The following is a 25,395-nucleotide window of genomic DNA, read 5'->3' as shown; positions in this document are numbered from 1 at the left end:
GAAAAAAGACAAGGGAAAGAGGAAGAGACAAACATATATTGTAAGGTGTATCCATACAGATGGAGTCACCACCAGTTATTTGGTTTCCAGGCTATGCCCACAGCTGATTGAAACATGGCCTCAAAAAATGTCCTTGTTACAATTAGGAGAAGATGTCAAAGACGTGGGTATGGCCTCCCCCTTCTCATCGCTGCATCCTTCATGTTTTCTAATATCCTTGAACATCCAAATTATCGCTGGAGAGATTTGGTCACTTGCAGCGGAATGTCCTGAGAAATAGAGGTCGCTTGAGAGCACAGGGAAGGAAAAGGAATGCCTACAGACCTGCCCCTGCTGCTACTGGTACGATGGTCATTGCTCCAGCAGCAGCTGCAAAGGAGAGAGAAACCACCATGCAGCTGCAGTTCTCCCTTTTTAAATTTTTAGTATCTATTAAGCACTTACTGTGTGCCAGGCCCCATACTAAGCGCTGGGGTAGATAAAAGCTAATTAGGCTGGACACAGACCATGTCCGACATGTGGCTCACCGTCTTAATCTCCATTATACAGATGAGGTAACTGAGGCACAGAGAAGTGAAGTGACTTACCTAAGGTCACACAGCACTCAAGTGGCATAACTGGGATTAGAACCCAGGTTTTTCTGGCTCCCAGGCCCATGCCCTAACCACTAGACCATGCTGCTTCTTGTCTACCATCTCCACATTCCCAGATGACCCTGTAAAGACAGCCTCATGGGAGTGGAGGTCACTTGCCTTCTTACATGCCTTGTTGTCCCTTCCTCAGATTCCACAGTCCCACAGTATCTTTGCAGTTGGTCACAGGCTCTTTCCCCAGCATCCTTTAGGTTATAACAGCTCTTGCAGGCTTTACCACCTCATCCTCACAGATGTTCACTCAGCCTCTCACCCATCTGTCCACTCCTCAAATACGGCTAAATTATTGCAATGCAACTTTAGTTTTCTGGATGAAAATCATTCCCCAAATGTATTAATAGAGATGATTATCAGAACTAATAATAGTTTTTTGAGCACTTATCAATCAATAAATCTATCATATTTTATTAAATGCTTACTTCATGCATGGCACTGGACAATGCAAGTTGGGTGAGTGAAATGTAACAGAGTTGCTAGAAATGTTCCCTATAATACAAGGTACTTACAGTCTAGAAGGGGAGACAGAGGGAGTCATGGGCTAATGGACAGTGAATCCATGAGCATGTTTGAAAGCAGTGGGGAAGAAGCCATTAGAGAGTGAACACTTGAGGATGACAATCAGGGTGGGAAGAAGAGACAGGCCAAGGATTTTGTTACGGTGCAAAGGGATGGGATCAGAGTCACAGCTGGAGGATGTGTAGTTTGAGAGGAGGTGGGAGATCTTTTGAAGATCTGTTGGGATAGATGGGAGAGTTGAAGAAGGGTCAAGGGGAGGGAGGGACTGGAGAGGAGCAAGAACTTTCCTATGTATTTCGGTGAATAATCCATCAATCAACCACTGAGTAACATTTCTGGATATTTATTCTGTGCAGAGCACTGACCTAAAGACTTGGGAGAATACAATAGAATTGGTGGACAAGACTTCCTGTTCTCATGAACATTACAATCTAGCAGATTATAACGGAAGAAAAAAATGTGGTCCCTGCCCTCAAGAAGCTTACGATGGAACAATGAATAGACTTCGACTAATGAAATTTAACTTTCCCTAGGTCTTACTATCAAATCTGGAAAAACAAGTGTCTCAGCCTTGTGAGTAGGCCTGATGGTAATGATAAGGGAGAGGTAGCGTGGTCTAGTGGAGCATGGGCCTGGGAGTCAGAAAGAACTGGGTTCTAATCCCTGTTCTGCCTCTTGTCTGCTGAGTGATCTTGGGAAAGTCACTTAACTTCTCTTTACATCAGTTTCCTCATTTGTAAAATGGGGATTTAGACTGTGAGATCCATGTGGAACAGGGACTGTATCCAACCTGATTTGCTTGTGTCCACCCCAAGTGCTTAGTACAAGTCACCTGGTGCTGGATTGGGAGATCACCTTAAGGCCCACAGAAATGAAGCCACAAACATTCATCCATCATTCTGTGGGTAGACCATAACTTTAATTTTTTTAGTTTCTTGAAAGTAGGATAAAATACAGGAATTACTTTGCCCCTTTAGATTGCTGGGAAGACAAAAGAAAGTTTGGGAAAAATGATTTTTTTTAAGGATCAAAATGAGGACTCACTAACAAAAGCAGCATTGCCTAGTGGATAAAGCACTGGTCTAGGTGTCAGAAGGACCTGGGTTCCAACCCCAGCTCTGCCATTTGTCTTCTTAGTAACCTTGGGCAAGTCAACTAACATCTGGGTGCCTCAATTACCTGAGCTGTAAAATGGGGATTAAGACTGTGAGACCCATGTGGGACCTGGACTGTGTCCGGCCTAAATAGCTGATATCTACCTTAGGGTTCAGTATAGTGCCTGTCACATAGTAAGCACTCAACAAATACCATTTTTTTAAAAAAAGGAAATCAGAAGCTACAATCTTCTGGCTTTTAGTGCAGAGCTCTCTCTGCCAATTTGGGCTGCATGCATAATTGCTCATTTCTCTCAGTTTAACAAACCAGAATATTGAACTACTGTATTACCTCACAGTCTGCTAAACAAGAAATAGAAACTGCATATCATTAATTTACACATCTCATGAATAAATGATCATGCTAGTCAACATTCTCTACTGAATTTAGCAGTTCGCCTTTTGAACTGAGATAATTTACTCATATAATCATGTTTCCTAGTGTTAAATGGAAGTTTTTCGAAAATATTATCTCCATAGGCTCAGCTTGGGAAGTAATTATATAAATCCAATAGCGAGAAGGAAAAGGGATTACTAAGAGATTATGCCATAGATAATATATGGAATTTAACTGACATTCTTTCAATACCCTGTATTATCTAACACTCTGATTTGGCCACCCACTGTTCCGAAATCTGATAAATTGTATTTTGGAGCTTTCATAGCATTGGTGTGGTACTATAAACATTTATTAACTACTAATTCATCATATCTACTGATGAAATCACCACTTTTTTATTTCAGTTTGAATAATGTGCATAATTTTCTAAAATGCTCAGACCAATTAAGGATTACATTTTTCAGTTGTCATACAAACCAAATAAATAAGGACTGCAGATACTCTTTCTCTGCACACATCAAATAAAATACAAGATTAGCTCATGTTTTAAAGAACTAAACAGTTTCTGATGATAATTTTTTTGCTCTCCCTTTTTTGCCCCCAAATAACCATACTGTGAATTTGTAAAGAAAAAATGAAAAGAAACTCACCATATCCTGGTGGAAATTGCTGCCACTTAATGAGCGACGTTAACTCAAACAAAGATAATTTAGGCCAATTATTATAATAAGGGCATTTTTGGATTAATTGCTCCCTAGAAGTTCTTTCACGTCTTGCTATTTCCTAAAAGACAGCACAAAACTCAAAATAATATAATTTGAGGGAAACAAATGGCAATCTTGATTCATTGTCACTGTCCTCTCCTGGTTTTCCTATTTCTCTGGCCATTCATTCTCAGTCTCTTTCGCAGGTTCCTTCTCTACCTCCCTCCCTCTAACTGTGGGAGTCCCTCAAGACTCCCTTCTGGATCCTGCCTATTCTCCACCTACAATCACATCCTTGGAAAACACATTCATTTCCAAGGCTTCAACTACCATCTCTACAAGGATGATTCACAAGTCTACATCTCCAGCCTGATCTTTCTCCTTCTCTTTAGTTTTATATTTCTTCCTGCCTTCAGGATAACCCCATCCTCTCCCCATCTTACCCAATACTGTAGACAGCACCACTATCCTCCCTGACTCACAAGTCCAGAACCTTGATATTACTCTCAACTCACTGCTCTCATTCAACCCACATATTCAATCTGACACCAAATCCTATCAGTTCTACTGTCACAGCACTTTTAAAATATCCCCTTTCCTCTCTATCCAAACTGCTACTTCATTAATTGAAGTATTTATTCTATCCTACCTTGATTACTGCATCAGCCTCCTTGCTAATATCCTTGCCTCCTCTCTATTCTCACCCCAGTCCATACTTTACTCTGCTGCCTGGATCATAATCATTCAATCCACATTTCCCCACTCCTCAATAATGTCCAGTGGTTGCCCATCCACTGCTGTATCAAATAGAGACTCCTTAACCTTGGCTTTAAAATATTCAAATACCTTGCCCACTCATATCTTACCTCTCCGATTTTCTATTACTATCCATCCTCCTCACTTCACACTAATTATAACCTATTCATCGTTCCTCCATCTCATCTAGCTCACCATCAACCCTTTGCCCATGTCCTGCCTCTGGCCTGGAGGTCCCTCCCCCTTTATATCTGACAGAAAATCACTCTCCTACCTTCAAAGCCTTATTAAAATCACACCTCCTCCAAGAGGCCTTCCCCAAATAAGCCCTTATTTTCTCTTCTCCCACTCTCTTCTGCATCATGTTTTACTTGTATTTGCAAGCTTTAATCATCCCACCCTCATCCCCACAGCACTTATGTATATATCTGTTATTTATTTATATTTATGTCTCTCTCCCTCTTTAGACTGTAAGCATCTTGTGGGCAGGGAATGTGTCTATTAACTCTTTTATATTGTATTCTCCCAAGTGCTTAGTACAGTTGTCTGTACACCCTAAATGCTCAATAAATATGCATGATTAATTGATCAGATAGGTAAGGACAGTAGCATAGAAGGAAAGGGTATCAAAATCAAAGTGACCTTTCATGTGACTGAAGTTTAATTTAGGACTATTTTTTGCCAGAAACCCAATTTGCAAATCTCTAGCAATTAGGAATATAGAAATGATTATTAAAAAATATTTTTTCTTTTTCTATCTTTTTAAGATGTTCACAGATGTCTTGTATGGTCCTTGTTCTTCTCAAATGCATTCAGAAAAGAAAGCATTCCTAAAAACTTGTCATTGCAAAAAAAATGAAAAAAAAATCCAAAAATTTGTATTATCTATCTCAATAATGCACCTTTGTTTTTTATTCTTAAAGCTCCTGCTTTGTCATTCAAAACAAGTTGATTGATATGTAACACATGATAATGAAGAAAATGTGCCTTAATTTGAAGTTCAACAAAACAATTCACCTAATCAAATGTGCAGCTAACAAGTTCTCCTACTTGCAGAACCCAAGAGTGAGAGCCAAAATTTGGTTGAATTCAAAAGATTTTAGGATTCAAAAGAACTCATCCAACAGAGAATGTGTAAATATGAAGTAAGAATAAAACACATCTTCCTAAACAATCTTGACATTAATAATGTAACTTGTAACATCCCTTGGCCTTGATGAATCCCTTCTTGCCCACCAAGATGCTATGTGCAGTGACAGACAGAGAGCTGTAAATTCACTATTGCATTTATGGCTAGCCTTCAATTTATCCAAATGTACAGCATGTCACATAAGGAAAGATCAAAAAAGGAAAGATCAAAAATAGAATTTGGTGTCTTTCAAGGGTAAACTTTTGTAAAGGAAATTACAAATGTGATTTTAAATCAATCAGTATTTGTTAAGTATTTACTGCTTATAGAGCATTGTACTAAGTTCTAGGAGGAGTATAATACAATAGAATTGGTAGACATGTTCCCAGCCCTCAAGATTACAATCTAGTTGAGGAGTTTACAATAAAGTAGATATATGCAGGAAGAAGGCCTACAAGACTAGAAGCCTTTGCAAACCCCAAGATGTTTTCCTTTTACCTTTAATTGCTATATTCCTTGGAGCTGATTATAATATTTATTAAGTATTCATATGTGTTTACCCCAAGAACTGGGGTAAATAGAAGATAATCAATTCAGACTCATTTCAATATATTATGAAAATATTCATTTATGTGGATATACTGACGATATCACAATGCACATATGTATAAGCTTACTGATGCTTATGTGCATATGAGAATGTTTACATGAGTAAATCCTTATTTGGTCCCTTTATGTAGTAAAGCCCCTGGGAGGCAGATGTATTCCTTGGGAAATGTCATATTAGTACTTCAGTAGTAAATCTTCACTGCAGTTAATACAATGATGAGTACACAGCATATATTCAATGAAGCATTTTGATTATAATAAAGGAAAGACTGTTGGTATGGAAGAATGTAATGTAGTGGATATGTTATGTATGTTGTTTTTATTTAGTGGATACATTTTCTTCAGATTGGGCCAGTATCCCAAGTTTGGTATCTGAATCTACTTTCATCCCTGAAAAGACCTCAATTTCTCAATATGAAGATGTAGTGCTGTCCTCCACTTTTAAAGATGGTGAAATTCTAACCACCAACCTAAACTGCAACTTCTTTAGGATGTGTCATTTTGAGGTATGAGCAATTTATCGGAAACGTTCTTCAAAATGACTGAATAAGGTACTACAGCGCCTCACCACCTCCTCCATTATCTAAGTGTTTCAAATCAGTTGATTGTATTTATTGAGTGCTTTCTGTGTGCAGAGCACTGAACTAAGCACTTGGGAGAGTACAACACAGCAATATAACAGACACATTCCCCACCCACAGTGAAACTACCTAGATGCTGGCCTTGAAATGTGGGCTTAGGGAGCTGGGAAAGGAGGAGTGTGGGACATTTCATGATCAATCCTCCTGCCCTTCCCACAGAGGCTCAGTGTCCCTCTCCACTCATTCAATTCAATAGTATTTATTGAATGTTTACTGTGTGTAATGCACTGTACTGAATGTTTCAGAGAGTGTAATACAATAAATGGACACATTCCCTACCCAAGATGAGCTTACAGCCTAAAGGTTCTCATTCTCTATCCTCAACAGGAGTGGCAGCAGCAGCTACATGACACCGACTGGAGCACCTCTTCTGTGTCTTCTGGTGGGATGGGGACTGCCGGAGAAGAGGTCCAGCAGATACAACATCCCCCAGCGGAGACAGAACGTGGTGTTATGAGGCTTCTGAGGCTAACATCCCCTACATACCAAGGAACCAGGATGCAGCTTTGTGAAGTTCACAGGGACAACCCCCATTTTCCCCCACAAGGAGCCAGGGGACAGCATTAAGGTTCATGAGGCAACTGCCCAGATCCCTGCACCTCTCCCCCTCCACCATCTGCATCAAATTGCATCATAGGATTGGCAGATGATAATTATAATGATATTCATTAAGCGCTTACTATGTGCCAGGCAATGTACTAAGTGCTGTGGTGGATACGAGCAAATCGGGTTGGACTCAGTCCCTGTCTCACGTGTAGCTCACAGTCTCAATTCTCATTTTACAGATGAGGTAACTAAAGCCCAGAGAAGTGAAGTGACCTGCCCAAGGTCACATAGCAGACAAATGACAGAGCTGGGATTAGAACCCACGACCTACTGAGTTCCAGGCCCATGTTCTATCCACTACGTCATGCCGCTTCAGTTCCCATCTGCAGGATGAGGACATAAATAAACAGGATCTCAGTCACACCCATAAAACAATCAAATGGACTTTAAGCAATCCATGACCTTCTGACTCCCAGGCCCAGGCTCTATCCACTATGTCATGTTGCTTCATAATTAGGGCATTTGTTAAGTGCTTACTAGGTGCCAGGAACTCTACTAAGCACTGGGGTAAAAGCAAATTGTGTTGGACACAGTCCCTGTCCCATGTGGGGCTCACATTCTCAATCCCCATTTTCCAGATGAGGTAACTGAGGCCCAGATAAGTGAAATGATTTGCCCAGGGTCACATAGCAGGCAAGTGGCTGAGTCAGGATTAGAATTCATGACCTTCACACTCAATAATGAGGATCTGATCTATTGTATGAGTGGATAGAGCTGAATACATTGATCAACAATGTATTTCACACAGTGTTCACATAACAGTTATCCTTAGTCATGGCAATGGGTCTGCCACTTGCTGGGAAGGTCACTGTTTTTAAATTTTCCTCTTAGTGCCCTAAACTTCAGTAACTCCTCAATGGTAGGGAACTCATTTACCAAGTCTGCAGTACTCTACTCTTCCAAGCACTTACTACAGAGTTCTGCACACACTGAGTGCTCAATAAATACCATTGATTGATTGACTGATTCTACCTGTTCCTGGATCTCCCTGTTGATAACCTTGACCTCTCCGTTTAATGTTGTGTAGAGCTCATAAGTGCTGCTGCACGAGACTGCTTGAGAATCTGTTTTCTGTGGGTCCAGGACTCAACACCATGTACCTATTTAGACCTTTGGTATCTTATGTGATTTGCCTCCCCCATTGTCTATAAATCTAATCTGGAGGGACTGCTGTTGTCACTGCTCTTCTATCACCAAAAGCAGCTGAGGTTTCTGGCACAAGGGACCCATATGCAGAACAGCCTCTGAAGCCTCAGAAATCCCAGAGGGCACTTCCAGAAAACAGCAGCAGTGGTAGCGGCAGAAGCAGAAGAACTTTTTAAATGGTATTTGTTAAGTGCTCATTATGTGCCAGACATCGTACTAAGCTTATGGGTGGATACAAGCTAGTCAGGGTGGACGCAATCCATATCCCTCATGGGGCTCAGAGTTTTAATCCGCATTTTACGGATGAGGTAACTGAGACACAGAGAAGTGAAGTGACTTGCCCAAGGTCACACAGTAGACAAGGATTAGAACCCAGGTTCTTCTGACTCCCAGGCTCATGCTCCATCCACTAGACCATGCTGCCTCTGGATCTGGGCTGCTACTAGAGGTGAGAGCAAGAGGTGGCTTCCATTGTAATAATAATGATGGTATTTGTTAAGCACTTACTATGGGCAAAACACTGTTCTAAGCGCTGGGGGGATACAAGGTGATCAGTTTGTCCCACGTGGGGCTCATAGTTTTAATCCCCATTTTATAGATGAGGTAACTGAGATGCAGAGAAGCAAAGTGACTTGCCCAAAGTCACACAGCTGGCAAGCGGCAGAGCTGGGATTAGAACCCATGACCTCTGACTCTCAAGCCTGGGGTCTTTCCACTGAGCCACACTGCCTCTCCTGGCAGGGAGAAGCTGGGCAGGGAATGTGTCAATTTATTGCTCTATTGTATTCTCTCAAGAGCTCAGTACAGTGATCCGCATACTATAAGTACTCAAATATGAATGACTGACTGTATTTCTCACTCTCCATCTTCTACCCAGGACCTAGCAGCAAGGTGCTTATAGCCTCTGGATGATGGGCTTGACATGCCAGCACTCCAATCATCCAGTCTGCTTTAAATCTTGAAGCCATGTTGGAACTTACTCTGTCAGTCCCCTAAGGACATATTAGCCTTTAGGATTCCATTTTCAACCTCTTTCCTATTTTCACATCCTCAGACAGTTTGCTGCAAAATTCAGGGAGAGTATTTAAGTAGATTGTTGCTGAAGGAGATTCTTGAGTGTGGGTAGGGCTGGCCAGAAGAGGCCTGGATATAATTCAGTCTTCCAGATAACTGATTGAATATCGGTTTGTTGGTTTGATTAAACAGTTCATAATAATCGGTACCTCATCATAACTATCAGTATCACCTCTATGAGTGATGGAAGGATTTTTAATTATTTTCTCAGCCTGTTGAGTTGCCCATTGTTGGGTAGGGATTGTCTCTATCTGTTGCCGAATTGTACTTTCCAAGCACTTAGTACAGTGCTCTGCACACAGTAAGCACTCAATAAATATGATTGAATGAATGAAATTTTGCTACCTGCTTCCAGATTTCTCACTGCACCTTTGAGCATGACTACACAGAACAGTCTGAACAAGACTGCCCCAAATGCATGGCCTTGATCTACTCAGTTGGCAGATAGGAAAGCATCAGCTTAGATCTCCCCAATATAGGCTTAGCCTTCCATGTCATTGTGGATAATCCTAAAATCTTAATACATTTTTTTTTTCCAGAGTAGGCAAACTTTAGTGTAACCTGGCCAGAACCCAATATATTTATGGTCTTCTTGCTCTAAGCTGAGGATTATTCCTTAGGAACTCAAGATGTTAGTGCACTGCAGAGATGCCAGTTTGGTTCCTTTTAGGGAGAGATTAAGGGAGGAATGATTTCTTTAAGGAGAAAAAAAAGGCAAAGTAGTTCTACAACCTTGACCCCTTCCTATTTCCTGGAAACCATCAGTGTCCTTTATAGCTAAATGTCCAGAGCATTAAAAAACCACATTCTTACCTCTTTGATACTTGAATATTCTTTTGAGCAAATTTTAAGAATTTCACAGTCATCTTCAGTGATAATTGCAAATACAGCTCTTTGCTTCCGGCCAGATATCACCTCCAGTGTCCCAAAGGAACTCCCAATACCGAGCTGTAAATAATCAGATACAACTTAATTTTCTTCTTGAGCAGATTATTGGTAACGATTACGCATGAGGTCAGTGGCACCAGTGATTAGTATAGGAAAAGAACATTTTACATCACTAAAGAAGGGGATTATTTGCTTTAGCTCTTCCGCCAAGAAAAGTCTCCAGATTGGCCTAAACTGATATATTCAATCAATCAATTCCATTTATTGAGCATTTACTGTGTGTGGAGCACTGTTCTAAGCACTTGGGAGAGTACAGTGTAAAACACATTCCAGGTTCACCCCATTTTGTTCAATTCACAATCTCAATCAAAAAGCAGGCCAAAAGAAGTACATTTTACAATCAAAACAGGGGAAAAAAATTGCAATTTCCAAGACCAGTCTTACAATGTTTTGTTATTTTGGTTTTCCATTTCAATCATTGTCCAATCATTCCACATTTAGCCTTAATCATTCTGTCACACTAAAATATTATGTACCAGAACAAATCGGGAACAATATTTGTTTTAGACTTACGTTTTCATATTGAAATGTAATGAGATCAGAACTATAGGTGATGGAGGGAGATTATTTTGATGATATAATTATGGAGTATATTTGGAGACTCTGATTCCTAAGGGAACGAAAAAATTAATGGGAATCTAGGGAAATGTTGCAGTAAATCCAGATGGTCACCAGGGTAGACATAGGCCCAGCACATGGGAAGTACACAACTGGGACATGGGGTATAGAAGCTTGACATTCTGTGAATGAATCACCTAAGTGGGGTAGAAGTTATCCCACCCACGTGAAGTAATATCAGGACACCACTGAATATTTCTCTCAAAAAGATTAGAAATTGTGCATGCAAGATGACTAAGGGTGAAGTGATAGAACTGTGAAGCAGTGGAATGGTATTTATTGAGCACCCCCTATGTGCAATACATGTAAAGAAGCAGCAATACATTTAGAGATGTGGTGTGTCCTAGTGGCAAGAGCCAGGGCTTGGGAATCAGAAGTACCTGGGTTCTAATCCCAACTTTGCTACTTGTCTGCAGTGTGACCTTGGGCAACTCACTTAACTTCTCTATGCCTCAAGTCCCTCATCTGTAAAATGGAGATAAAGACTGTGAGGCCTATGTGGAACAGGGACTGTGTCCAAGCCGATTATCTTGTATCTAGTCCTGATTTTAGAATGGTGCCCAGCACATAGTAAGACTTAACAAATACCACAATAATAATAATAATAATAATAATGATTGCTACTATTATGATTATTATTTAAACTAAACACTCACAAAGGACAAAAGAAGCATGAAACATAGTCATTCCCTACAAAGAGCTTACATCTAATGAGGCAATCATGTACAAAAACATTTACATATAAGGTAAACAGAATCAACAATTGATTTTACAAATATATGAAAGTGCTGGGTGAAACTATAACTAAGTATTAAAGGTTACTGATGTGTTGATGTGACTCAAGGGCATGGGAAACTGAGTCTTTTTGGAGGAAGTGAGATTTTAGGAGGGCTTTGAACATGGTGTGGAGAGCTGGGAGTACAGAATGAGTGAGGGGGAGGAGGTAATTTAGTCAAGAGCAAGATACAGAGAGAAGGTGAACTTAGAAGGAATGAGGAAAGGAATCAGGAGAACTTTGGATGAAGAGGGCTGATTTACCAGATGGGAGGAATTGAGGCAGGGTTTGGAAGGCATTTGGGAGGAGTTTTTGCTTGACGCAGAAGGGGAATTGAGAAGCTACTGACACATTTTAAGGAGTGAGTAGGTGTATACTGAGCATTACTTCAAGAAGTTGATGATCCATTCAACAGCATAAGCATAAGAGAGAAGTTGAAGTCAAAGACACTAGTGGAGCAGTTGATAGAACCAATCCATCACCAAAACCTGCCGGTCTCACCTTCACAACATTGCCAAGATCCACCCTTTCCTCTCCATCTAAACTGCTACCTTGCTGGTAGAATCTCTCATAGTATACCAAATGGACTATTGCATCAGCCTCCTTTCTGATCTCCCAACCTCCTGTCCCTCCCCACTTTAGTCTATATTTCACTCCGCTGCCCGGATTATCTTTCTACAAAAACATTCTGAGCATGTCACTCCCCTCCTCCAAAATCTCCAGTGGTTGCCTATCAACCTTCACACGAAACAAAAGCTCCTTACTATTGGCCCCAGAGCTCTCGATTCATTCATTCAATAGCATTTATTGAGCACTCACTATGTGCAGAGCACTGTACTAAGTGCTTGGAATGTCACCTCCCCCCTTCTACCTCACCTCCCTTCTCTCCTTCTACAGCCCACCCTGCACTCTGCGCTCTTCGGCCACTAACCTCCTCACTATGCCTCGTTCTTACCTGACCCGCCGTCAACCGCTGGTCCACATCCTACCTTTGACCTGGAATGTCCTCCCTGCTCACATCCGCCAAAATAACTCTCTTCCCCTCTTCAAAGCCCTACTGAGAGCTCACCTCCTCTAGGAGGCCTTCCCAGACTGAGCCCTCCTTTTCTCTCTGCTCCTCCTCCCCTCCTCATTGCCCCTACTCCCTCCCTCTGCTCCACCCCCTTCCTCTCCCTACAGCACTTGTGTATGTTTGTTCATATTTATTACTCTATTTTATTAATGATGTGTGTGTATATATATATATATATATATGATTCTATTTATCTATTTTGATGATATTGATGCCTACTTGTTTTGTTGTCTCTCCCCCTTCTAGTCTGTGAGATCATTGTTGGGTAGGGATTGTCTCTGTTGTCGAATCATACTTTCCAAGTGCTTAGTACAGTGCTCTGCACACAGTAAGCGCTGAATAAATATGATTAAATGAATGAATCATATAAGAGTTTAACCACATTATGACAAGAGCTTGACCCAAAGGTACTTTGGGTAGAGAGGAAATGGTGGATATGGAAAGTGTTGTGTAGGAAGACTTGTCAGGATCTAACAGTAGCTTGAATGTGAGAGCTGAAAGATGGAGAAATTGAGAGTAACAACAAAATGTCAAATACATGGATCAGGAAGTTGGGAAAGTTAAGAGAAGAAATGGGTTTATTTGGATGTCCCACTGACATCTTAAGCTTAACATGACCAAAACAGACTTCTTTATCTCCCACCCAAACTCCGTTCGCCATGCTGATTTTCATATCACTGGAGACAGCACCTCCATCCTTCTTGTCTCACAAATCCATAACCTCGGTGTTATCTTAGATTCATCTCTCTCATATTCAAACTGGCACTAAATCCTGTTGGTTCAAGCTTCAAAAATTCAAAAATCCACCCGTTCCTTTCCTTCCAAAAGGCTTCAAAGTTAATCCAAGCAATTATCCTATCCTGTCTCAATTACTTGCCTTAGCCCTCTCTGACCTTCCTGTCTCCTATCTCTCCCCATTCCAGTCCATACTTCACTATGCTGCTCGGATCCTTTTTCTACAAAAACATTTAGTCCATGCTTCCCCACTCCTCAAGAACCTTCAGTGATTGCCCATCTACCTATGCATCAAACAGAAACTCTTTACGATTGGCTTTTGAACACTCAGTCACCTTGCCCCTTCCTACCTCACCTCACTGTTCTCCTACTACAACTCAACCCTCACACTTTGCTCCTCCAGTGACAATCTACTCTCTGTATCTCAATCTCAGCTACCTTGCCACCAACCACTCTCCCACATCCTGCCTCTGGCCGGGAACACCTTCGGGCTGCATATCTGACACTGATACTATCCCTACTTTCAAAGCATTATTGAAGACACATCTCCTCCAAGCAGCCTTCCCTGACTAAGCCCCAATACTAGCTCTTTCATGCCTTTCTGCATCACCCAGATTTGCTCCCTTTCACAGCCCATCCCCAACTCAGACCCATAGCACTAATGCACCTAGCCATAATTTATTTATATTGATGTCTGTCTCCCCCTCTAGACTGACCTCATTGTGGGCAGCGAATATACCAACTCTGTTACACTGTCCTCTCCCAAGCACTTAGTACAGTGCTCTGCACATAGTAAGTACTCAGTAAATACAACTAATTGATTGGTTATTTAGGGGTGAGATGAAGACTTCCGCGAAGTAAGAGATGTGGGATTGTAGGGTAGATGAGACATGGAAGCTGGAGAAGAATAGAAAGCCACCTGCATAGAGGTGGTAGCTTTACATCTGAAAGGGTATTAAATGTACATTTATTCAATATTATAATTATTGTTTTATGTTGCACTAATTTCTAAACTATAGACTCATAATGGCTTCTGATTCTCTCTCAGTCACTGCCTCCCTCTCATTTACAATATCAAACCTGTGAGATCAGCTTTTGTGGGTGCTTGTATAGGGGAGGAAAGTCTTCAACCTCTTTGTCATGGTATTTATGGTATTAAGCGACAGGGATAATTATATATTTCCTTCTAACCATTACTGTTAACTTCATCATGATTTTTATCAGAACTGCTTACAAGTAAAAAAATGAAATGGATTAAATTCATTGTCTCAGTTTCTTTCCACTTTTCGTTATAAATTCTAATGAACACTGAAATGACTCAAAGGCTTGCAGTAGGCAAGATGCAGAAGAAAAGAAAGGAGCTTGGTTCTGTATCATGTTGATCCCAGCTGCTTTAAAAACCTTTTCACTATGCTGTCCTGAGACAGCATGGATTAATACATCCCATTACCTGGATAATGACCTGAAGAAACACTTGGTATCAACTTATCTGGATATATCTCTCTCTGGGCCTGTATTATCAAAATCCTTTAATTGGGTTGAAATCCACAGTCAAAATCAAATTCCTACTATAAAATTAAAAGCCAGGTTTTTCAGATGGAGGAACTAGGTGGAATTCTCTCCTCACTCAACACCAAAGTCTGCCCTGGTTTACATTTGTTGAATTATCAATTATCAATTATCAACTGATAATATTTTAGTTATTGAACTTTATCTGCCCAAAGTGACAATGAGAATTAAAGTACACAAAAAATAATAACGGCAAGATTCATTATTATGGTCAGTATCATTATATTATTGTAAAAGCTTTCCTTTTTTAAGGTATTTGGTAAGTGTTTACTTTGTGGCAGGCACTGTACTAAGAGTTGGGGTAGATACAAACTAGTAAATTCCCAGCCCCTGTCCCAAAGGGGTCTCACAGGCTTAATCCTCATTTTACAGATGAGGTGACTGAGGCACAGAGAAGTTAAATGACTTGCCCAGTGTCATATAGCAGATAAGTGGTGGAGCCAGAATTAAAACCCAGGTCCTTCTGACTCTGAGTCTTGTGCTCTACGAGGCCACGCTACTTCCCTATCATTTAAGATTAACAATAGTGATTTTTGTTTATTCAAGTCCTTTCATAATGGCTCAATTAACAGAGACTCCAGAACCATATTACCTCTGACCTGACTGTACCCAAAATGTGAGAGGTCCTTACCACTTTCTCTAACTGCATTCTTGTGACTGACCAGAGATAGAAGGGTCATCAGCCAATTGTCCAGGAGTTTCTGCTTAACATGAAGAGGACTGGACAACCATTGGAGGTTTTGAGGAGTGGGAAAAAGGGTGCAGAATGCCACTTTGGAAAAATGTTCCTGACAGCAGAGTGAAGTGTGGACTGGAGAGGGGAGATATCAGACCCCGGAGATCAGATGCAATAGTCAAACCAGGGTATGAGTGCCTAGAACAGTGAGGTGGCAGTTTGGATGGAGAGAAAAGGGTGAATTGTGCAAATGCTGCAGAGAAAAAAGACAGCATTTGATGAAAAATCAAATATAGAGGGTTGAAGGAAAGTCAGGGAAACCAGGTTACAGGCTTGAGTGCTTAGGAGGATGATGGTGTGATAGACTGTGATGGGATAGGAATTGGGAGGGAAGATGAGGTGTTCAGTTTAGGACCTGCTGCACTTGAATTACCAGTGGTACATAGATGGAGAGATGTCCTTTAAGTAGGAGTTTGGACAGGAGGAAATTCAAGATTCATTCATTCAAACATATCTACTGAGCTCCTACTATGTGCAGAGCAGTGTACTAAATGCTTGAGGGAGTACAACACATTTCCTGCCTACAATGTGCTCACAGTCTGTAGTGTAGTAGTAGAAGTAGTAATAACGATAACAAATATTATTACTGTTATGGTAATTGATAAGCTCTTACTACATTCCAGGCCCTGTATTAAGTACTGGGGCCGATACAAGCAAATTAGTTTATTAAGCACTGCACTAAGCTTTGATAAAGAATACACCGGTGGCAATTAGACACGGCCCCTGTTCTCTGAGTGGCTCACAGAATAGAAGAGGGGTCAGGGAGAGGTGAGGTGAGGAAGATTTGGGAATCATTGTCTAAGAGTATGTACTCCCCAAGGGAGTGAGTGTTATTTGAGAAAAGAAGATGTCCCAGAACAGAGCTTTGAAGGGCAAGATAGCTTATACAGAGCTTTGCAACTGCCATCCAGCCACAGTTCTTCAGCTATTTCCCCTTCCCTAGCACAGACACACCCCCTCCATTTCACGACACAGTTGGCCCCTTCAGCTACAAACCCTTCTCTCAGGCCCCCTCTATCCAGAGCCATCAGTTCAGTCAGTCAATCTTATTTACTGAGCACTGGAGCACTTACTATGTGCACAGTGATGTACGAAGGACTTGGGAGAGTGCATTAAAACAATACAACAGACACTGACCTTGCCAAACAAGAGCTTATAGTCTAGAAGGGGAGACAGACATTTATATAAGCAAATAAAATTACAGATAAGTACATAAGTGGAGTGGGGCTGGATTGGGGGATATGAATAAAGGGAGCAAGTCAGGGTGATGCAGAAGGGAGTAGGAGAAGAGGAAAGGAGGGCTTAGTCAGGGCACGCCTCTTGGAATAGCTGTGCCTTCAATAAGGCTCTGAAGAGGGGGAAAGTAATTGCCTGTCTGATATGATAAGGGAAGTCATTCCAGACCAGAAGCAGAATGTGGGTGAGAGATCTGGAAGGACACAGATGAGATTGTGGTACAGTGACTAGGCTGGCATTAGAAGAATCAAATGTACTACCACCTGACTCCTCCTGGCCCAAGTTGCCCCAGTGGAGAGCCTGCAACCCAGGTTTCCCTCAACAGGGATACTGGATAAAAACCACAGCAACAGCATCTGGGGTTTGTGTACATCCACCTCACCACTCTGTCAAATGAAAAAAAAATCTCTGCAAGATTCTATTTCATAATTATTTTTTTAACTTATTTAGGCATTATAGGATCGCTGATTTCCTTTTTGTGCTACTCCCTTCCAAATGGGGAGGGCAGGTTAGAGTTGGAGCCACAAAGCATGAGGGGGTCTTAATTTTTTTTTTAACTACTGTTTGTTAAACGCTTACTATGTGCCAAGCACTTCACTAAGTAAATCAGGTTGGACACAGTCCTAGTCCCACAGAGGGTTCACAGTCTTAATCTCCATTTTACAGATGAGGCACAGAGAAGTTAAGTGACTGGCCCATGTCACAGTAGACAAGTGGTGAAAACAGGAACCTTCTGACTTCCAGGACCATGCTTTATCCACTTGGCAACAATACATCTCATTTAGAATAGCTCAATGGTTGGCATTTCCCAGTTAATTATAAATTTTTATTTATTCATATTGATATCTTTTTCCCACTGTAGATGTAAGCTAATTAGGGGTAGGGAACGTGCCTGCTAATTCTGTTGCATTGTACTCTTCAAAGAGTTTAGTTCAGGTTTCTGCACAAAGCAGTAGATATGATTGATTGGTTAGACCTTAGCTTGCTCCTATTTGGTAGTAAGGTACCATGAATCCACTCTTACTTTATGGACAGCCAACCTCCTGTTAGGTGAGTTCATCAAAGACTGGCCATCATTGAACTGTCTTATCCAAATGACTATTACCTTTCCCAAGTATATTAGAGCTTGATTTCAATATGCTAACAAAGTGGGGGTGGGGTGGTATTGGGTAGAGGAGGCAGGTTGGGATACTCTCCACAACCAGATCAGGGAGAGGTGGTCGGGTGTTTGCTTTTACTTCTCTTCTCCATGGGGTGCCTCCCGCCATAGGTTCTAGATTCACTCCTCTCCCCATCCCCAGGGGGGATTTACAGATCTACGCTCCAGTCTAGAACATGCAGCAGAGAGCAGGATGAGGCTCAGACAGCCTCCTGTTCCTAACTGAAATGATCCCTCCCCCTTTGCTCCCACCTTTTACAGTTTCTAATTTTGCTATGGTAAAAATTGTATGATTTTGCTGTGTAACATGACTGGTAGTGAGAAGACCTGGGAAACAGAGTACCCCTTAATCCTTTTCCCAGGGTTTCTACTTTTGGATTGTATAGGCCCCTTAGCACCCCGAAAGCTGACACTCCCAAATTGCTCACACCTCCATATTGGCATGGGAGACTCAACAAGCAGATTTTCCCATCAGTTCGATCATGGAGCATTCTCGACAGGCAGATTTGCTCACCAATCAGATGCTGCCCGGAGGAACCAATCAGAATAGGGTAGTTCACAAAGTAATGTCTTGACTGGCAGAATCCGAATAACAGAGGTCACCTAGAAGTTATCATTCATTTTAATGAGCATATATTAGTAAGCCACTAACCTTTTGTGTGATTTACAGAATTACTGAAAAAGAAAAGACCCTTTTTTCCCCAAAGATTTCAAAAGAATGACAATTAGAAAATGACCTAAACCCCAGCTTCCTGCTGTGTCATACATGAGAATGGCTATCTTTATGTTATTTGTTTTAAAAGAATTTGAAATGGTGATTTTCACCCATGATAAGTCTATTCTTGAATAACTATGGTCTAACATAGATGAGGAAAAGGCTCATGCAGAAGAATGACTCAATATTATCAGATAAAACAGATAAGATATAGATAAAATGTAGCAGTTTTAAGTTTCATTAATATCTAAATTAGAATATATATCAATTATAAAGCATCAAGTTATAATGCAGCCATACATAATGATCTAATTTTAAAATAACTGAAATCAGTTAATCTAAATTTAATAGGAAATTAATGGGACAAACCTCTTAAATGTATGTTTCATCTCAATCTCAACACGTTTTCTGTCATGCCATCAGTAATATACTTTATTGCAAAATGTAAAATGCTTGACTTTGGTTTCATATATGTTTATTTCCCTTTAATTCTTTATGTGTATTTTATCAATTCTTTAATTTTATTAAACAGAGAGTTTTGTATGACAACTACCTAAAGTTCTTGGGATTTGAAGCAGCGTGGCCGAGTGGATAAAGTATGGGCCTTTGAGTCAAAAGGACCTGAACTCTAATTCCGCCTCTGCCACCTACCTCTTATGTGACCTTAATTAAGTCACTTCACTTCTCTCTTCCTCAATTCTTTCATCTGTAAAATGGGGATTAAAACTGCGAACCCCATGTGGGACAGGGACTGTGCCCAACCTGCTCTGCTCATATCCACCCCAGGGTTTAGTTTCTCTTTATTGCTCTGTGCTCTGCACACAGTAAGCACTCAATAAATACGATTGAATGAATTAATAGTCCTGTGCAAGGCACATAATAAATGCTTAACAAATATCACAATTATTATTAGATTTTTTTATCATTCATTCCAATATTGGTCTTAGGATAAGAATCATGATGTAGAATTGTCCTCTCTGCTTAGCTATTGTGGTCCTCAGTAGGTAGGGGATACTGTTTTCCCAAAAAGCAAGATGACCAGTGGAAAGAGCACAGACTTGGGAATCAGAGGACCTGGGTCCTAATTCCAGCTCTACCAGTTGCTTGCTGTGTGATGTAGAGCAAGTCACAACTTCTCTGAGCCTCAGTAACCTCATCTGTAAAATGAGGATTAAGTCCTCCTCCCTCTAATTTAGACTGTGAGACCCATGTGGAACAGGGACTGTGTCCAACCTGCTAAATTTGTACTAACCTCAGTGCATAGAAGAATGTTCGACACATAGTAAGCTCTTAATAAACACCATTAAAATTTTAAAAAGAATACTTAACATCTTTGCAGGAAAACTGCCCAACAGACATACTGGCTGTATTGGAGAAAGTGATGATGTTGGTGATTGTCACGGCAGTGACAGCGACATGGAGAGAAACCCAAGTCATTGCCACTGCAATTAGGCTTGTTGGTGCTTTCAAGTTTCACACCCTTTTTCTCTAAGCTCCTTCACTAGGCTGTAGGCTCCTGGTGTCAGGAATCTTGTCTAGGAACCCTACCACATTATAATACTATCCCAAATGCTTAGTACATTGATCTATTAAAAGTAGGTGCTCAATCAGTACCATTGATTGATTGATTTCTCCTATTTACAGCTGATCCCGGCAGCATGGAAATCCCAACTACTGAAGGAAAAGAGTATTGTGGCCTGTAAAAGCTTCTGGAAGAAATTTGTTAACTTGTTTTACTTCATCCATGGGAAGTACAGAGGAGAGTGAGATCACAACAGTCCGCTGAGCAAACTTGCTGAGTAGTGCTTGTTTGAAGTTTAACATGGTATTGTCAGTGTTCTATTTTGGTTTCCCCTCCTAGACTGTGTGGGCAGAAATTGCCTTAATTTGATTTATTTTCACTTTTTCGATCACCCAAACACACTGTACAACATACTGTTACGCAAAATGATGATACCTGATATTTTCAATAATGACTATAAATTTAAACAAGAAAAACAATTTATTTTCTTGAATACCTATACCTTTTTCACTATGAAGTTAGCCTTCAGTGGAACAGAGAAGCATCATGTGGCCATGTTGAAGGTTAAAATAGCAAGTTGGGTGTTCTAAAATTGATTGGCACTCTAGGAACTGATTTTGAGTAATTACATTAGTTTTCAATCATATTTACTGAACATTTAATGCATGAGGAGCACTATACAAAGTTTGGGAGAGTACAAAATGACATAACTGATAGAAATGATCCCTGCCCACAAGCTTAGAGTCTATTATTAAATAATAATTATGGTATTTGTTAAGCACTTACTATGTGTCAGGCATGGTACTAAGCACTGGGGTGGATACAAGCAAATCAGGTTGTACTCAGTCCCTGTCCCACGTGGGGTTCACAGTCTCAATCCCCATTTTACAGATGAGGTCACTGAGGCACAGCAAGTGAAGTGACTTGCCCACAGTCACACAGAAGACAAGTGGTGGAGCCAGAATTAGAACTTGTCACCTTCTGACTCCCAGGCCAAATTTTTAGAAGTCAGATTCAATCAGTTATATGCTCTGAAGTCTCCCAAATTGATAGAAAGTTACTATCAATGTTTTGAAATGAGTGAGAGAAATAAAGAACTCCAAGAATATCTTCAAATCCCACTAAATATGTTTAAATTTCTCTTATTATACAAAATCAATACTGTAATTTGTAATACAAATCTGAGATGTTTTATATCCAATGTAATAAAAAATAAATATCTTGATGAATCAAAAAACATAAAAAAATAGTATAGAATTAGGGAATAGAGAATTAGACAAAGATTAAGAAATATTTAAAAGAATGTAAAATATGATCATGTCTTCTCAAAAAAATAGGTATAAAAGTGATTTAATGTTGCTCTACTAAGCCTTCCCTTTTTATGATCTTATTAAAGGAACATCAGTAAACAGATTTAATATAGGGCAGTAAACCATACCATTTTGACTTTCATAATATCATGACATTGAACAGCCCAAATATGCAGCAAAATTTTCCCTTCTATTGTTCTAATTTATTTTCCAGTAGGAGTCATTTTTCTATTGCCCCCCTTTAACTTTCAGATGCAGATATACACAACCTCAAATAGTTTCAAATTTGTTTTATTTTGGCAAAAACAGACCAAAAATCATTTACATTTTTGTGTCTTTACTGCATATTTTATGAATCCACCAACTGAATAATTTGTAGAATTTAACTGTTTTCAAGTACACCTACCTGATGTATTTGGGGGTACTGGCACCTTTCCCAGTGACTTTAAATGTCTCCCTAAAATCATTCCCCCTAACAAAGGTGAGTCATCCCAACAGTAAGCAGCATAGGAAGCAGCATGGCCTATTGGAAAGAGCACAGGCCTGGGAATCAGAAGACCTGGATTCTGATAGCACGGGCCTGGGAATCAGAAGACCTGGGTTCTAATCCTGTTCTGTCAACGTGGCCGGGACAAGTCGCTTATCATCTCTTTGCGTCAATTTCCTCAACTCTAAAATGGGGGTTCAATCCCTTCTCTCTCTCCTTAGACTGTGAGACCACTGTGGGACAGAGACAGTGTCCAACTTGATTAACTTAGTTATCTACCCCATTGCTTAGAGCAGTAATTGACATATAGTAAGGGGTTAACAAATACCTTAAAAAAAAAAGTTTAAGATTTTTCAGGCTTGGAAAATATTGATGTCATATATGTCTGAGCAGGAAAGGAAACTGGGCAGAAAACCTGATGTGTCTCAGAAGAATCATTAAACTTGCCCCAACCCTCCAGAGAACACCACTAAGGAGATCAGCACTTCAATGAGCTGCACTGTTCCAATTCTCTTAGTTTAGCCAGAGAGATCTAGCCCCAGTCCTGTACTTAAGAGATAAGATTTTAATCCCACAGGCAAATGGAGCTATTCATAAACCCACAAAGGCTGATTTCTCCTTGCCATTCTATTCATCGTCAGTAGGTTTCCATATTAGTCCCTTGACTGAGAAGCAATGTGCCTGACTGGAAAGAGCATGGGCTTGGGACTCACTAATCCCCACTCTTCTACTTACCTACTGTGAGATCTTAGGCAAGTCACTTAACTTATCTGTGCCTCAGTTCCCTCATCTGCAAAAAGGGAAATCAGTACCTGTTTTCCTTTCTATTTGTACTTTGAGTCCCATGTGGGACCTGATTATCTTGTACCTTCCTCAGCGCTTAGTGCTTGGAACATAATAATATTACTATGACTATTATAATTATTATTCACTATAATGGTGTAAAAGGTCTAAGCAAATATCCTGGGCCTGAATTGAAAGGGAGTAGTTACAAGAAATGATGAGAAGTGGCATGGCCGAGTGGATAGAGCATGGGCCTAGGAGTCAGAAGGACCTGGCTTCCAAATCCGACCCCACTGCTTGTCTATTGTGTGAGCTTGGGCAACTCAACTTCTCTGTGCCTCAGTTACCTCATCTGTAAACTGGGGAGAAAGACTGGTATCACCATATGGGTCGGGGACAGTGTCCAACCTAATAAATTTGTATCTGCCCTAGCGCTTAGTACAGTGCCTGGCACACAGACAGCACTAAAGACCATTAAAAATAAAGAAATTAACTGTGGGCTTCTTCAGCAATTTTGCTTGAAGCATATGAGCTGCTGAATCTAAGTAGTTTCTCAGATGCACAAAGTTACATATAATTACCAGTAGTCATAAATTTGAGAGCCACATCTAGAACAGATGCATTCAACTTTTCACCTATCCTTTGTCTGTTATTAGCACAGTGCTCTTCACAAAGCACTCAATAAATACTACTGACTGATTGAAAACAGGACCTTTCCCTAATTTGCTTTCCAGACCTCCCTGTTTAAAGTCATAGGTGTGAAAATCAACTTGTTCTAGCACATTCAGTCATTTGATTTCAAATTCCCTACTGGAAGTGAACTTTAGAGATGTAAGATGGATTGGTCTGGGTGGTCTGGATTTTTGGACTTTGTTCACTTTAGAGACTGTGACTTTCTGGAAGGAGAATAATGTTGAAAATCAACTGCGTAATATATACAAAAATTTAAAATTATGAAAAATACATGAATACAGAAAGATGAATGTATATGAGTGGTGGTAGTAACATGATCCCATCCAGATGGGAAAGTGAGGTTGAAGAGAGCAATGATGACCAACACACCTTTTTGACTGTTTGCGTTTAAGGAGCACTCTGTGTTGTACTGATGGGTTTATTCCATACAAGTTCTATTGGTTTTCTAGCCTGAAACTTGGTATTGTGTTTCTTCACGAAGCTCTTGCTCTAGGAAAGCAATGCCTCTCCTGAATGCTGCACACCAAATTGCCTGCTGCTGTGGTCTTGCAGTGGTCCACTCTAAAGCCATTTTGTTCTAGACTGCTTCACTACATCCTTAATGATAATAATTATAGTATTTCTTAAGTGCTTACTATGTGCCAGGCACTATACTAAGCACTGGAGTCCTCTCAGCTGCCTTCAACACCATCAATGAGCACTTTTTCCTGGAAATAACATCCTACCTTCACCGACACTGTCCTTTCCTGATTCTCCTTCTATCTCTCTGGCCACTCAGTCTTATTTGTGCACTCCTCCTCTGCCTCCCACTCCTTAATTTTGGGAGTCCCTCAAGGCTCAATTCTGCATTCCCTTCTATTCTACATCCATACCCACTCCCGTAGAGAACTCATTCACTACCTTAGCTTGAGCTACAATCTCTATTTGGATGATTCCCCAATCCAAATCACCAGCCCTGACCTCTCTCCATCCCTGCAATCTCACATTTCCTCCTGCCTCCAAGACATCCCTACTTGGATGTTCTCCAGACACTTCAAGTGTACCCTGTCCAAAACATATACCTTAACTTCCCATCTAAACCCTGTCCTCTCCTGACTTTACTGCCACTGTAGAGAGCACGACAATTCTTTCTGTCACACAAGCCCATAACCTTGTCGCAATCCTTGAGTCATCTCTCATTCAACTCATAGGTTTAATGTATCGCTAAATCCCACCAGTTCAACTTTCACATTATTGCTAAAACCTGCTCTTTTCTTTCCATTCAAAGTGTTATCACATTAATCCAACCACTTATCCTATCCCTCCTTGATTACTGCATCAGCATTCTCTCTGACTTCTGTGTCTTATCTCTCCCCACACCTGTCCATACTTCACTTTGCTGCCAAGATCATTTGTCTACTAAACCACCAAGTCCATGTTTCCCCACTCCTCAAGAATCTCCAGTGGTTGCCCATCCACCTTCACATCTAACAGAAACTCTTATCATCAGCTTTAAAGCTCTTGATTACTTTGTCCCATCCTACCTTGCTTCCTTGATTTCCTACTAGAATCCAGCCCACTCACTTATTTCCTCTCATACCAAATTACTAATTATACCTTGTTCATTCATTTATTCAATCATATTTATTGAGCGCTTACTCTGTGCAGAGCACTATATTAAGTGCTTGGAAAGTACAATTTGAAGCTACCTCACTGCGGATCTCTTGCCA

The 25,395-nt window shown here is 40.6% G+C and overlaps 1 protein-coding gene across 2 annotated transcripts in view; it reads right to left on the bottom strand.

The window, feature by feature from the left end:
* CNBD1 (cyclic nucleotide binding domain containing 1) overlaps nucleotides 1-25,395 on the bottom strand; it is a 363,365-nt gene that overhangs the window by 123,184 nt on the left and 214,786 nt on the right. For both annotated transcript variants that reach the window (XM_029062265.2, XM_039911805.1), the window contains 2 exons: nucleotides 10,142-10,276; nucleotides 3,314-3,446 (listed from right to left, as the gene is read on the bottom strand). In XM_029062265.2, the coding sequence (XP_028918098.1) occupies nucleotides 3,314-3,446; nucleotides 10,142-10,276 (268 nt within the window). The remainder of the gene's footprint in view (nucleotides 1-3,313; nucleotides 3,447-10,141; nucleotides 10,277-25,395) is intronic.

This window comes from Ornithorhynchus anatinus, chromosome 4 (genome assembly GCF_004115215.2).
Source record: "Ornithorhynchus anatinus isolate Pmale09 chromosome 4, mOrnAna1.pri.v4, whole genome shotgun sequence".
NCBI classification, from domain to species: Eukaryota; Metazoa; Chordata; class Mammalia; order Monotremata; family Ornithorhynchidae; genus Ornithorhynchus; species Ornithorhynchus anatinus.
The sequence above is the reverse complement of the archived record's forward strand: the minus strand, read 5'-3'. Positions and strand labels throughout refer to the sequence as shown.